The sequence below is a fragment of the Poecilia latipinna genome, unplaced genomic scaffold (assembly GCF_001443285.1).
Source record: "Poecilia latipinna isolate Pla-1442-1.1 unplaced genomic scaffold, P_latipinna-1.0 Scaffold130, whole genome shotgun sequence".
Classification (NCBI taxonomy): Eukaryota; Metazoa; Chordata; class Actinopteri; order Cyprinodontiformes; family Poeciliidae; genus Poecilia; species Poecilia latipinna.
This window is the reverse complement of record NW_015112746.1, coordinates 229,159-245,095: the sequence shown is the minus strand read 5'-3', so window position 1 is coordinate 245,095 and position 15,937 is coordinate 229,159. Positions and strand designations below refer to the sequence as shown.

The 15,937-nt window shown below is 39.4% G+C and overlaps 1 protein-coding gene across 1 annotated transcript in view; it reads right to left on the bottom strand.

Moving 5' to 3' along the window:
* The window catches only part of LOC106945148 (CUB and sushi domain-containing protein 3), a 305,581-nt gene that overhangs the window by 64,506 nt on the left and 225,138 nt on the right, over positions 1–15,937 (bottom strand). Inside the window, exons 31-42 of the mRNA XM_015028609.1 lie at positions 14,525–14,638; positions 14,312–14,407; positions 12,740–12,943; positions 12,416–12,540; positions 11,862–11,958; positions 9,817–9,921; positions 8,862–8,980; positions 8,197–8,266; positions 6,284–6,400; positions 5,924–6,133; positions 4,732–4,920; positions 3,590–3,767 (exon numbers count right to left, since the gene is read on the bottom strand). Coding sequence (XP_014884095.1) covers positions 3,590–3,767; positions 4,732–4,920; positions 5,924–6,133; positions 6,284–6,400; positions 8,197–8,266; positions 8,862–8,980; positions 9,817–9,921; positions 11,862–11,958; positions 12,416–12,540; positions 12,740–12,943; positions 14,312–14,407; positions 14,525–14,638 — 1,624 coding nt within the window. The remainder of the gene's footprint in view (positions 1–3,589; positions 3,768–4,731; positions 4,921–5,923; positions 6,134–6,283; positions 6,401–8,196; positions 8,267–8,861; positions 8,981–9,816; positions 9,922–11,861; positions 11,959–12,415; positions 12,541–12,739; positions 12,944–14,311; positions 14,408–14,524; positions 14,639–15,937) is intronic.

The window sequence follows — 15,937 nt, the reverse complement described above, 5'->3', positions numbered from 1 at the left end:
GGGGATATTGTTGTTGGCCCCCCCTGGTGGAAAAAAAAAAAAAAATCCCCCAAAAAAAAAAAAAAAAAAAAAAAAAAAAAAAAACGGAGAAAAAGAAAGAGTGAAACACACGCACAAAAAAGCCTTAAAAATGACTGTTTTTAATATATTGTTACAGAAGAATGGGGTGGAAAAGTCTGCCGACGGGTTCCTGCAGATATTCATGACTGTCGGATGGCTATTTGTGATCAAGAGATGGGTATCTCGAGGCTAGAATCAAACATAAAGCAGACTTGGCGATATTTATAATACGTAACCAGAGCCGCTCCACTGACTGCAAATATAGACGGGCATTTTGCGGCAAAGTGATTTTCCACAAAGTCATTGCAGTTGGAAATGATCCAATCTTCCTTCTCAAAACATCCCAAACTGCAATGTCTCCAGGCTCACTGGTTAAAAAAATTAAATAAAAAAAGACTATATACTTTCCAATTCACTTGCAAAAGAACAAGTCGTGATAACACAGTTCAAAAAACTGTGGCTTTTTCTTGCTGTATTGAACTGGAGTATTGACTGAACTGCTGTCGGGTCAAAAGAATAATAAATGCGAGTCCTGGTGTGGGCTTGGATTTACACGGCTTAGCCTTCGTATAATGTTTTCCATCAGCTGGCGGGTTGGCTTTTGCATACGATACTCTGAGCTTATTTCACCTATTGAAAGCGTCACTTTATGTTGTGCTCAACACTAGATTTGCTATCTGTGATTAAAAAGAAACATTTTCACGATGGAGATGTGGCAGAGGAAAAATACAACCTCCTTTTATTGTAGGCTTTTATGTATCTGGAGCTAACAAAAAAAAACCAAACATCTGATCTTTACCAGGTCCTGAAACGTTAGAAATCTAGTCACAACATGTTCCACACAGTCGATGTCTAATAAACAAAACTGCTGGCAAAATGGAAAAGATGAGGTTTGCAGCACATCTGTCTTGAAGAGCAACTGGAGTATTTCCAGTAGTTTGACTTGGCAATTGGAACACCTTCTTATTTTTTGTCTCTTCGTTGAAGATTTGCAGCCATTTTTGGGATCATTCTCCTGTTTCACGGACCAAGAAATAGCTCCTTCAGATAACCACAAATCTGAATGAAAAACATAAATAGAAAATGTAAACAGGGAAATTTGTGGTCAACCGAAAGCACAAGGGCCCCAGTTCCCGTAGTGGTTGCTTCGCAGTTGGAATTGGGTGTTTTTCCTGGTGTTTTGTTTGTCCCAAAGAAACTCATGGGCAAATCCAGAAATTGCTGTAAGGTCTATTTATTACTTTTAACTTGGGGATGCCTTGAGATCCTCCAGAATGAGCTGGAGAGAGTCACTGGGGGAAAGGGATGTTTGGGTTTCCCTGCTGATCCTGTTACCCCAAAGTCTTGAGTAAGCTGAAGATATTGCTGCTACTTTTTTTTTTTTTTAAAAGAAGGATGGGTATACAATTTTTTCAGACACACATTTCTCGTTTGGCAACATTTTTGTGTTAATTAAAAAAAAAAAAAAAAAAAAAAAAGTCAGGATGGAGCCTGCAGTGCAGAGTGTTGAACTTTAAAGCCCAGGAATAAAAAGAGGACGTACTTACATTTTACCAATACTACAAACTCTACTGAGTTTAAGGTGTTAAGTGACTCTCAGGTTGATCGAGGCATATCAGTTTTTTTTTTTTTTGTTTGTTTGTTTGTTTTCCCCACATTGCCTCCCTACAATGTTTTCAGCTCCTAACAGTTATTAGTACACCCGCATAACACGTACAGTGAAAGGTTGCCTGGTTCTTGCTAACATCTGATGTATCTGACACATCTCGCAATGAAATCCTGTAGTACGTCTCCCAGTATGAGACCAATTAGCAGACTCGGAGACTGTCAGGTCAGCTGGTGGTGGACTGAGGAGACCGCTGTGAAAATCACACCTTTATCGTTGACACTGTGCTCTCTGCAGAGAGCCAACATTAGGTCTCTGTGACTGAGATTGAGTGGGTTTTTTTTTTCTGTCTGTTCGTGCGGTTGCTGTCCTTTCTTCCATCCAGTTCACTCATTTGGCTACTTTTTTAGAAACATGCTGTGCGCCCAATTCATGGAATTCACACAATCCTCTGCAGGTGGGCGACTCACGGTCCAGCAGTCCTTTGGTGTTTGGTGTGGAGGAAAAACGGGAAAGAAAATGGTCCGGAGCTAAACCTAAGGATCCTATGAAGCAAACAAACTAAGATCTACCCACTAAAAACAAGGCGACTCAGGTGGTACTGTATTTGCAGTAAAAACAGTGGAAGGATGTTGTGCCAGCACAGATTTTGTAGTAAACCAAAGTAAGCGAAGCAACTGAGAAAGTCTGCATCTGAAAAACAATAGCCTTCAAACTCAGACTGTTTTTTGTTACTAAATGGATTTTAGAAATTAAGTGACACGTCAATTGTTGGAACTCTTTAGTTTTTGTTTTTTTTTTTTTTTGTTTTTTTTTTTGAGAAAAAAATACAGTCATTGGACAAAAACTGTTTCTGAATGTCAGACTAATAAGCATTAGATCATTTTGCATAGTTTTTCATTGGGCTTATATTTGACACTCCAAACAACTGAACAACAAGATTAAAAGGAGTCTTGTTCTTTCATTCTCTTTACATTGATAAACTGCCTTTCATGGACTAGCGACCCGTACAGGGTGTACCTCTCTCTTGCTCGCCGAACATAGCCATAAGCGTGACTAGAAAATGGATGGAAGTAGCAAACCTTCACAAAAAATGTATGACATTTTTTAAAGTAATCTTTGGCGATTTTAAACATGCTAACAAAACTATAAAAATTACATCTTCTTCCAGATGATTTGAATCTTTGCTTTCTCCACAGTTGGACCCAAGTGCTGACTTTTAGTACGTCTTGAAACCGTTTGGAAAAGCCCAGACAGGACTTAGAAAACTTCCTATTGATTCACAACACCGGAGTTTAATGGAACCAAAATTGTGAATGCATTTCAAGGCAACACCCCAAACACGGCAATGTTTCAGCTTCAGCCTTTCATCAGCAGATAGCCATGCCCCCCCGCACTCTAGCCTAAAACCATTTAAACATTTGCATTGACAAAATGTCTTCTGATTCCAATAAAACCACCTTTTAAGAAGAATAATTAAGAAAGAAGTAAAAGGGTGGCAGGCAATAGGAGAAAGATGGGACACTGTTTCGCATGCAGAAGTGACAGAGCTAAGAGATAGTGTCACATAAAGAAGTCAAGATTTATGGCTGTGAGATAGGTAACTCAGGCCATGGAGGAATTATGTTTGGCACCCTTATTTTTCAGGAAAGATGTCTGTAGTCATAGTAACCCTTATAGTCACTTGGCAACCCATTTAAAAAGAAAAAATATCCATGCAGAAAAGGTTTAAACAATTAAACAATAGGTCAGTGAGATGAACAGAAAGTTTCTTACAAACTAAACAGTTATATATATATATATATGTGTGTGTGTGTGTGTGTGTGTGTGTGTGTGTGTGTGTGTGTATAAAGCTGCAAATAATGAAAGCACAGGAAGAAGAGTAACTGTCTAATTAAAATACACAAGAAAAACAGCACCTACCAGACAGTGATGTAGTCATAGATGGGTTCTGTGCTCAGAACAGTGAAATTGATATAAATCCCATGTCCAGGAGGAACTCTGACACTCCACACACAGTCCTGGAAGTTTGGATATTCTTCCGGGTGTCCGGGAGAGTAAATGGTTCCATTTAATGAGGTAATGTTACCACCACACAAGGCTGGGAGAGAGAGAGTTACGGTTGATTATTTATTTTGTGTTTCAGCACAGTGAAGCTGAATCAATCTTCTCCATAAGTAAGAGAGCATTTGTTTAGCATTGCTGTATCCATCACGGCACTTGTTAATTATTTATTGAGCTGATTTATTTTGTCAGCTGCGTAGCTCATAGGTTCAGCTGAAATGTTATACATAATATATTATATTATTACTATAAAATAAGTTTTTTATTAACTAAACCTCTAACTTGTGAAAAACCTTCATTATGTTAAAGTCACATCGTTGCATAGAAACAAAGTGTGAAATTCAAAAAAAATGTTTTCGTCTTTTCACCTTTTATTAAAAATAATTTGTCACTATATCACCTCATACTTACACGTATGTCAACTGGATATGTTCATGGATATATTTGATCTAAACCATTTTATTATAGCCCAGGCCTTATGTTTAGAGTCTTTGTCCTGCTGGCATGTCAACCCAATTTCAGCTTAGCTTGACGCAACACAATCTTTTAAATCACAATCATATTTGTAATGTCACTATGTGCAATGTCATAATCCTGAATGTTCTCCTTGTGTGGCATGTGATTTTAGGTGACAAATTTGGGGTTGCGGTTGTGCAGGCTCATAAACAATGCATGGCATAGTTTGTTTAAAAAGTTGGAAACAATGTATGATTTGCCTTTCACTTCGTAAATATGTGCTACTTTGTAAAATAAAATCCCAGCAACATAGAATAAGGTTTATGATTGCAATGTGACAAAGTGCATCTGAAGACGTAAAAACTACTGTTCTGACGAGGAACAGTGCCGAAAAATGAAAAAGTGAGTGAATTCCCCTCACAACATCACACTAAGGAATTTCACCTCTGGCAAATCTTATTACACCCTTCGACCCAAAGTTCACCACGGAAAAAAAAAAAAAAAAAACGCTAACAGGTACAGAGATGACCTGTGCAGTCAATTACCTTCACACCGCGGCAAAGGATGGTTCCAGTTCCTGCTTATTCCGTGTAAACACGTCAGCGAGGCCTCTCCGATCAGAGAATATCCAGGCAGACATTCAAAAGACACCGTCATCCCTACGCTGAAATCTGTGCCAATTACGATGCCGTTTCGGAACGGCCGTGGGTCAGGACAGCTCTGAAGCTGGTAGGCTGCAGAGACACGTGATGGTTGGTAAAACACTATTATTTGGACAAAGAGCAGGAAAATAACATGTCTTTCTTTCCTCGAAAAGGCTGTAACATGTGAATAACAGATGAGGTGAGATGCTGTTATTGAAAATATAAACGTCAATAAACACAACTGAACACACCTTTTCTGCTCGCGGTAGCACCTATTCAAAGCTTACAGCTCGGATTGCAAACAATCAGCTGAAAATGTTGTTTTGTCTATTGGGGTCTTAAAAATGAATAATCTAAACCCTTTCTCTTCAAAGTTGCTCCTAACTGAACCATAAAAAAGACAAAGAAATGTATCTCCATTGTCTTTAAATCTTTCCAAATGAAGCTGAAACATAAATTGCTACACACTAAATGAAAGAACAATGGCACTCTTTCATGCACTTTGCAGCAGCACGACACAATAGGTCTTAATTTTTTTTTTTTAATGTTCCAAAAATAATCCTTCTAATCCATCCGCATCTAAATTTGGCAGCCTTTTTTAAGTATTTCTGTTAAGTTTTTAAATCCGGGTTGCCACAGTTGTCTGTGTAAACAGTACATATTTTTTTAACAAGTACATGAAGTTTTAAGAGGACTAGGTTTTACTTATATTCCTGCTTTAAGCTCTGGTGGTGGAGCTGTCAGCAGATAAAAAGCTTTATTCATTAGCATCTGTAATTTTCATATAAAGAGAATTAGGTCAAACAAATTTAGGCTGCCTAAAGGATTTGTCATAATAAATATAACGTTCTGAAGCCAGATGGCATACATTTTAAACTCTCTGAAACGGATCAAAATGAAGAACCTGTTTGCACCCTTGCAACCATTTTCTTGCAGCATTTTCTTTCCCCAAAATAGCATCTTTTAACTCTAAGAGTTTCGTTTTCGAAGAGGCCTGGTGAATGAAGCCACGGCTGCTCTGTTGTCTCTGCTCTGAAAACGATCGCTGCTGCAGACAGAGCAGTGGAAAGGAACTTCCAGCATCAACATTTACCTTGATACGTGATGTGGAACCCTGGTTTGTTTTGTGAGTAGTCGCTGTGGAAAAAAAAGGTGGTTTGGTGGGTGGTGCTGAACAAGGGCTTAGGAATGACTGGACCGCTGAACCGGTCAATCACAGAACCCGTCTCCAGCGTTCCACTACGGATCTCTAGGTAATCGTGGATCGCTTCGGTGGAGAAGTTTAAAAACTGGAGATGAATACCTGAGTAGAGACGACAGACAGAGAAAATAAATAAATCACAGGCGTTTGTGAGAAATCAGTCAATGAATTGCACTTACATAAACGGAGGGACGCAATCAAGCATAAGTCAGTGCTTTATCTGTTTTTCTCAACTCGAATGACGATTCTTACCAAAGCCAACAGGTAAGTTAACACTCCAGGTGCAGTCCAATCCACTGGGATAGTTACCGGGATAACCTGGACTCAGAATCACCCCACTGACATCCTTCATAGAGCCACCACACTGGGCTGTGTGGAGAAAAACAAAACAAAAACACAAACAACTCATAATTGAAGAACGCAGGACTGCCAAGTTTGACGCACTTCAGCGTCACGGGTTGCCTCCCTTTCTCACCCTGTCTAGACAAATCTCCAAGCTTGGTTTCCACAGTAGTGCTACCTGTGATTGGTCATTCTAAACACACCCAGGCCCCAAGTTCCCAAAACCTCCACGGTGAGATTGTGACAGTTCATCATGAGGAGGGTGCGCCCTGGAAGCAGCACTGCAACAATTATAAATTACCATAATGTGGGGGCATCATCCTCCAATATTATGTGGAAGACTGGCCATGCTGGCATTACGCCAATCCAAAGATGCCCACAATTGGCTGGTAATGTATTGTTTGTGGCCCTTTGGAACGCCGTTTGCAAAGCAGATGATGTGCTGTCACTGCAATAAGAAAGCTCTCACCACGTGGCTGACAGGAACAATCCACAATCTACGCAGAAAAACAAAACAATGTGACGAAAATGTGAAGATGTGGCGTTTTCATTGTGGATATTCAAGAGAAAGGTAGGAAAAGCAATGAGAAAACAATGCTGCGTTTAAAAAAAATGAAAAAGAATAATGTGCACAGATGCCTTAAAAAAAATGTTTTTAACCTTCTCCCAGTAAAAGATATCCTCTCATTTATGGATTCACAGTGAACCATTTTATTGTCAAAAATATTGTTTTGTATATTTCACACCCACCCACTTAAATATTTTCTTTTATTCTTGCCAAGAGGTAATGTTGTGGAAGACTGATACGACATAATGAAGAAGAACATCTTTCATAAATTACAAGAAACTGTTAAAAGACAATACAAATATCAAAACATCCTCCAAAAATTATTAGAAATATCTAAAAAATAAAATAAAATAAAAAACAGAAAAAAAAACCTTGTAGCGCATTTACATATTCAAATTCAACATTCAAAAATACTTTATCTATCCCAATGGGAAATTACAAACACTTGATACAGTGTTTGGCTTGTATTATCCAAGGCAATTTCACAGTCAGTCTCATGTGATGAGACATGTGAAGCATGTGCACCCATGAACCCCACGTGTTGTCTTTGTTGTCACAAAATGTTGGTTCACATGATGTACTATCCGATCAAGCACACTGTCTGGGTGAGGGAGCCGTGGTTAAACACAGAATGCTTCAAGTGATTTTCAGGTTTTTCTTTCATAACGTTTTTCATTATGTCTTGATGTTTATTTTACTCTGGTTATTGTTTTATGATCTAAAATTTATTATTCTCTTTATTGCTGTGCACCACGCTTTCATAAAGTGGTGGAGGTGTGCAGGGGAGGGGTCATGGTAGGGCGCAATGGCGGTAAGCATTCTAGTTCTGCTCTGTCCTAATTTTATGTTTGTTATTTTATAAACACGTGTCTATTTTTTTTATTTTTTTTTTTATTGATGACAATCACCAGGACAAATGTAGCATTCTGTGTCTTAGCTAAGCGCTAATCAAACGGGTCGACACCAAGGAAAGGAATGTGCTTTGGATCAGTTTCTCCAAAACTTGACTTGATGTGTTGGTGCATTCTGCATGTTTATGGCTTAGCATCGATTCAAAAGTACTCAAAAGCACAAAAAGCCTGCCCAGACATCTAATTTCCTTTTATTTCCTGAGAATCAGAGAAAGCAGTCGAGACATCTTGCATAAACCCTGTAGTTCTGCGGCTTGGTTTGCATATCTGTAGGGTGCATCATCATCATATGAATGCTTGTGCGTTTCAGGGTGAGCATCGACAACGTGTAGGAGGACACGTACCTATACACAGAGGTACAGGGTAGTTCCATCTTCTAACAGGCCCAGGCATGCAGGTGATATGTGCATTTCCCTGGAAATGTAAAAGCAACCATATTTTTATAACATCAAACAATTACAAAATCAAGGCACAAACTTCAAGTACTTTAAAAGTGCATTCTTCTCTGTTTAACAATTGTGCATTCACACAACAAGGCATCTGCAGAATACTGGGACTGTGGTGTATGCAGACCTTATTAAGTGTAAGACACACAAACCTCCACTAGAACTCTACATCATACTGCATAGAAATTGGGTAGACCACACCAGAGACATTCATAATTCAGGAGTTGTGTAAACCACACCAGACTTGTGTGTTTAGCAAACGAAGGGAAATCACACGAGAGAAGGCTTTCCTTTTGATTCAGTTCAGATAGTTTTAGCTCTGCGGCGCCAGGGGATGAACTAAATGAATGGCGGCACGTCAGAAAAGCTGAGCAGACTTTAATCATTTCACCTACATGTTTTGTATTTGGTTTGAACTTGATATGTAATAAAAATAATACACATGCCGTGTGTTGGCTTGCTATGACTAAGCTGACTTTGTCGATATGTAGAAAGACTTTATAAGTAAAATCTATACAAATAAACACATTGATTATTATTATTATTATTTTTTTTTTTTTTACCTGAAGAGAGTATCCTTGTTCACATGAAAACTGGACAACATCTCCAACCATGAATCTGTCTCCTTGTCTGATTCCATAGTTTGGTGTCTGGGGCTCTGGACATGATTCCAAACCAATGGCTAAACAAAAACACAAACAAGGTTAGAAAAGTTTCAGTGATCATACTGAAAAGTAATCATGCTAACCTGCTGCAGTACATTTGAAGAAGCTAATGAGACACTGGGAGAGCATGGTCTGGTCAGATGAGACCAAACTGGGACTTTTTACATATCTTTGCATCTTTGCAAATAAACACCATGTTTGGAGGAGGAATGACGCTCTGTACAACCACAAAGCACCAAACATCATGGCATTGTTTTATTTTTTTGTTTTTGTTTGTTAGTTTGTTTGTTTTTACCATAATGTGACTGGCAGACTACTTTAAATTAAATTTAAAGAAGAATAAATGGATAAGTGTACCTGGCAACATTTAGCTTAAGTGTGCAGATGGATTTTTTTTTTTTTTTTTTTAAGACAATGACCCAAATCACATAAGCCTAGTACAAAAGGTTCCCCAAACTACAAGAAGGTTTCCCATTCTTGTAAGGAAACAACCTACTGTGATCTATTTTACAATCAAAGGAGCTGCTGATCAGAGAGACTCCAGGACTTTCCAGGTTTGAAAACAGTTTGAAAGGACAGTCCAGGATCATGCTGTTTCACTACTTCTCTCTTGTCACTCTACTTTATTTAACACCGCTTGATTTATGGACTAATTTGTGTCGATTTATTTGTATTGCGTGTGTGGATTAATTGGGTTGCTACAAACATCTGGTGTTAATTTCATTTTAATAGCCTTCCACAGAAACGTATTCATTTATAAAAAATAAAAAAAACGCATTGGAACGTTCAATAGTTGCTCTCTCCACAGTGCTTAAGCAGGATTTATTTCAAATGAAGCTGGATGCGCATTTACCTGTATATTCCAGGTGAAATCCAGCAGCTGAGACGCTAATATCAGAGCTAAAGCTGAGATAGAGGTTGTTAGATGTGCTATTCAGGAGAGGGGGGATAGTTGTGCCTGAGAAAAGAGAGAGAGAAAGACAGGAAAAGAGGATGAGGATCAAATATTTTGAAAGCAAATGATCACATCTGAAGCCAAGGAAACAACAAAGGCCTTTCTAAACCCACATTTATTCTTAGAGAAAAGTTCTCAAAGGAAGGAGAAGGGAATTACTTTAATTTGAGGCATCTATTTTATTTGAAACCTCTTCTCAAATGTTGTCCTGACCTAGATAGACTGGCAGGGGAAAGTACAAAGTAAAGGGAAGAAATCTGCTGCACTGCCAAAGCAAAAACGGTCTCACACAATGACTTTGAATGAGATGATGCATTTAAATGTAGAGTCTGTGCTCACTTTTTTTTAACTACTTAGCAAAAGGGAATGTACTGTTTTTTTTTTGTTTAAGTTTTTTCTTTTAGGAGGAAAATGAACCACTGCAGCTGCAATAAAGCATCTATTGACTCCAATATCGCAAAAGCGAGTTGTCCTTTGACACACACAAGATCTCAGTTTAGTGCCAGGTGTGTTGTCACAACGTGCCTGCACTCAAAGTTTCATCTGAATGAACACTGAATTAGGTCACTGGATGTTACTGGCTGACAATGTTACTGTTGTGAGTGGAATTAATAAGCAGGGCTTTTTTTTTAATGATTGTACAGCCCTGCCGCTGCTTTGGTTTTATGTTCCAGAGGAAGCCTCGTTTATTATTGTGACATTAAAAAAAAAAAAAAATCATTATTAGTTATTATTCAGCTATTAATATTTTATAGCTTTATAATTAACTCCACTGATTTAACAGTGTCTGTTATTTGGAGATGTATGGCAGTATTAATTAGGAAGTGAATTTAAAATCAATATTGTTTTATCACGCCGACACACGGATTTACTTATTAATGATATTTTCATATGGAAATAGAATCAATGTGGTGTCAGTTCATTCCTCATCTCATAATCTTCCTCACATTTTGTCACAGAGATGTCGAGCCCTGCTAAAGATTAATTGAATACAACAAGAAGATGCCCGGACGACCCTCTCCGCCCCCCCTTCCCCAAAAGCAGGACCGCCATCCCCACAAGAGGATGTGAATATGATTTGCTGCAGCAGCAGCAGCAGCACAGCCGAGGCACTTTGACTGCAGGCAGGCGGCGTGGATAGTCATGCAAGCCAAACTAATGGCACATTAAAGTACAAGGCGCTCTTTCCGTAGTCTCTCAAGAGCAGTTTTTATTAAGTCAGGAATCCGAGGAGCGACGTAGCTTCTTTATATGTAAGAGTGAAAAACCGAAATGAAGGTGAGCGGTCTATAAAATTTGACCATTTGTTTATATTAGCAATTTAAATCGTCTTTGTGTTTCATGAATAACTTCAGGGTTCCTTCACAGTGACTTATGCATTTTACCAGACTGGACAGACATACTGTGCAAAATTGGAGTAGAGTGCAGAAAAATTGTTTGTATTCAAACTTTAATCACTGTCCCGTCCTCTGAAGCTCATATGCCTCCGTCTATCCATCCATCCGCGAGGAACAACATCAGGAATTAACCCTTATATCTTAAAACAAAATAGTAAGTGATCCTTAGCCACAGTGTTGAAGCACTAACGAAACAAAGGCATTTTGAAGTAGAGGCCTTTTCCTTTCAGTTCAGATATGACTGACATTTCAACTATCCATTTTCTATGTTCACTTAATTTTGATTCGGAATTAAAAACGTGCAATCATTTTAAGAATTTACTCCAAAAGTAACATTGTGCCTCAGAAAACTTAACAAACGCTGTTACATAGCTAAAAAAAATAAACCTTGTAATGTGCCTGCATTTATCTCAATCACTAAATGGCAAAATTGAGAAAGGCATGTCCTAATTTTTGAAAATATGGTTTTGGATCTTGAATTGTGATTCGGTTTAAGTGGTGCGTGAGTATTTTCTTAGTGACAGAAGATTATGTAAAAGTATTTACCAGAGTAGCTGCCGAGTCTCGGCGCATGGTTGTCGGCACCGTCGTAGAAGTCCAGCGAGTCCCAGTTATGTTCAGTTGCAAAACTCACAACTTGTATCTGGAAAGAAGTGGGGAAGAAAGAGAAATTGTTCTTGTTAACTGAGCTTTCAGGCTCTTAAGCAAAGGAGATTTAATTCTCTTGTAAATGAACATAGTGCCATTAAATGTTTGTATTCCTATTCTAATTAGTACCAAGGAGGGATATTTGAAGAGTCATGGGTAATTCAAAGTGAAGGGCTAAATGTGAGCTGCATGCCAGCATCCTCTAACTCCACTTCCAGAAGAGGCATCTTTGCCTTTGTGTTCGCCCGTGAGAGCCGTTTAGCTTACATGCAATCAGGCCTTATCTTTCATGATTAGATCCTATCTAGTTATCTCTGATGGCCCTTTTCTCAGAAACCATCCATCCATTCATCCCACTAATAATGTCCTATCTGCACTGAGATCCTGCCTGCTCAGCTTTTAAGCCAATGATAGATAGGTCAGCTGGGAAAGCGGCGTGTGACAGAAACAACCTGTATTCCGGCCCCTTCTGGAACGGACACCTTCCACACGCAGTTCTGATTGTTGTCATACGGTTCTGGGTAGCCTGGAGACAGGATGGTTCCACGGCGAGAGGTCAGTACGCCTCCACAGGGAACTGTGGAGGATGATGCAACAAGAGAGAGAAGGCAGGGGAGAAAAGTAAAGAGGTTAAAACAACATTATAGGAAAGTGACTACAGAGAAGGAGTGTGGGGGGGTTTTGTAGAGAAGGAAACAAATAATAGTACATGTGTTTGGGTTGTTACTGCTCCTTTTACTGTAAAACATACGGCGTCCTACCCAGAGGCCCTGTACCTATGCATGTTGGCAGGGTGTCATTCCACTGAGCCAGGTTGTCCGGTACGCTCTCGCAGCGAATGGCAGTGGAGCCATGAAGCACGTATCCGGGGTTGCACTCAAACTGCACCAAGGAGCCGACTGCAAAGTCATTACCGAGACGTTTCCCGAAGCGTGGCTCTGGGACTGAGCTGCACTGAGTGGAGCTTGTCCTGGGTACAGCTGGAGACAAGAGCAATATGACAAAGCTTGGGTTTAAAGAAGTAATAATGTGATGGCTCAATGTTTGCTGCCTACAGCCATCGCTACACATATAAGCACTCATTGTAGAGATCTATAGAAAAATTAATAAATTCATATTTTATAGCAGTAGCAAAATCTCACAATTATCTTCAACCATTAACTTTTATGCTGCATACTTTTTAATAGATAAAACCCTGATTGCACTGCAGGTGACTGGTGTGAAACAAAACCGTATCCCCACTGTCCAAAGGGAGGAACCTAGTTAGGGTGTGTGGCATCATGCACTGTAAAAAACAGAACATTTTAATATGAATCTGGCGGCCTCTCAGGAAGACTGAAAATAGGGCTCTTCTGGTAGTATGAGCCAAAACCGGATCATACTACAGGATCATACTACAGGTATAATCCGGTTTTGGATCATACAGGTATGATCCAAAACGGAATTTTGATGAATTTTTTGCCCGTCAGACACATAAATTGTCCGTCAGACAAAAATCCAACCGTCTCCCATGGCCATCTTAGTCCCTGGACTGAGATGCTACAGATAACCCGAGGGGTGCCAATGCCATTAATATTGGACAATAATAGATTGCATAACGTTTCCCAGTCCTATGAGTTGGTTTTCAGCTGCGACGTTCAGCTGAAATGACTGAACGTTATTCAGTTATTTCAGTATAGCAAATTCTATGATATACCAAATTATTATAAACAAAATGGCAGAATAAATCCACCCTGCCTTGTATAAATACTGTTCTTGAGGTGAATACTTTTTTGGCATGCACTCAGAAGGGCCCCTTGGCACCAACTTATAATTAGTTTAGCAAACATGATTGTTGCTAAAGAGAATTGCCCATCTTCTGATGGCTTCTTCCAGTAAAATATTGCATTAATGTCACATATCATTAAGCTGGCTTGTCAAAAAATTACAATGAGCTTGCTGTCCTCTATTGTCATCAAATCTTAAACCACCATATTTAGGATATGGCAGACCTGATTCGGCATCACTGATATGCAACAGTGTGATAATACATTGGTGTTTCAGAGACCTGGACGGATTCTTCCCATGCAGAAATAAGTCACTTCTGAAAGCAAAAAGTAGGTCTTACCTTGTACGAGCAGGGAGAACTTAAAGTGTAAGATTAATGTATTATTTTCTAATCACTGAGGTGTTATTTTTGTCTTTGTTTTTTTTTGTTTTGTTTTTTTTACAAATTAAGACAAAAGCATGTCAGAATGAGGAATTTCAAAAGGGCGTTCCTGAACAAAACTGTTGAAGCCACTTGTATATTCACTTAGATAAAAGGTACATTAACAAAACCCAACAACAATCGCAGCTCAAGGTCTGACCTTGGTAGACAAAATGGAATCCCTTGGCAGTTTCTGGTCCCACCGTGGTAAACTTTACTGTGATCTGGCTTCCTGAACTCAGAGGCAGCGATTCACCTGACGAAAAAGAAATTGACATAAGACAAAAAAAAAAAAAAAGCAGGTATACTCCAAGATGGAACCTTTGCTCCGGCTGGAAATCCATTCATTGCGATGGCAACCACACATCCTTACCGGAGTGGGAACCGGAGAGAGAGGAGAGCAGCGTGTTTTGTTGGGTGGGTCCATCATAGATTTCCACGACATCATTCAGGGATGTCTGGAACAGCACAAACTGACCGAAGAGGACTGCAGAAAAGGCGAAAGGAAACAAAAAATGAACGGGGAAGCCGAATAAAGAGATGAGTTAACAACTATCGAATGGGGGACAAAATTATTATTCCACGCCGCTGTGTGAGCCTGACCTTCCCCCGATAAAATTAACCTGTAATAGTTAATTTACATCTTATTAAGCTGCAGTGTCAACTTCTATTTGAAGCCGACCATTGGCACAAAATTACATATCAGCACAACTTAATAGTCAAAACACCACCTATCTTCATCGTGCGCCAGTCAGACCGCTCCCTCCATCCTCGAACAGCCGGTCACTTGGTTTGGGAGCATCAGAGTTGTCGGCTCGTGTAAAATGCTAATGTTTGCGAAGCCGAACATACATTTGCAAACATATGGCTGTGTGGGAAATGCTTTACTTCTCTCTCCTCAGTCAAATCAGGAGATGTATGGCGCAGAAATCAATCCGACCGCTTGCGAAGCCACATTGATCAATCCGTTATTTCTTAGCAGTAAAACGTGCGAGCAGGTGGCTATTAATTGAGAAGTGCATTTGCCATACAGATGCGCCAGTCTTCGCTCTTTATGCAGTCAGGAACTAAACACCGCCTGCCATGCATTGGGCAAGATATTCCTCTGCTGAAACCATACATTTTCCAGTGCAGGCTTAGTGGCAGGCGGTATTAGACAATCTCCCCAGAGGCTAAAGGCTCTGGCTTTTCTTAATCTAGTACAATTCTCTCTGTCCTAAACAATCACTTGATCTTTAGTCCCATCATTAGCTGCATTAAGATGTAAATCTGGAGGTGGGTTGTCAACAGCACATATAAACAACAACAAAAAAAAGGTGTCCTACTCGGTACATGACATTTATTTGAGGCCGTATCCCTTTCACTGCACACGTATCTCCCCTCCCCATCGCTTTCTCCTCCTCTAACTCACTGTGGCCCCCAAAGGCTGACTTGTAAAGGATTAAATGTGAACATTGCCAAGGATATAGGGCTATAAGAAGGTCAATGGCCACATTCTCCAAGGGTGTTTCTCTCTATAGATTTCATTTAGAGCAAAAAGAGTCTCTCTCTTCTTTAATGCAAAATCTCATTTCATGTTAAATTAATGGCAAGCATTACAGGGGGGAAAAAAAAAAGGAAGGCGGACTTTTATTCATTTATCCGTTCTTTGTCTACATCCACTTATCTGTGCAGGGTCGCAAGGGAATTTTTGTTTTGACAAAACATTAAAAATAAAAAAAAACAAATCTAGAAGGCTTTAGTGCCAGTCAGAAGCTATTTGCATTCATCGCAAGCATGACAATAA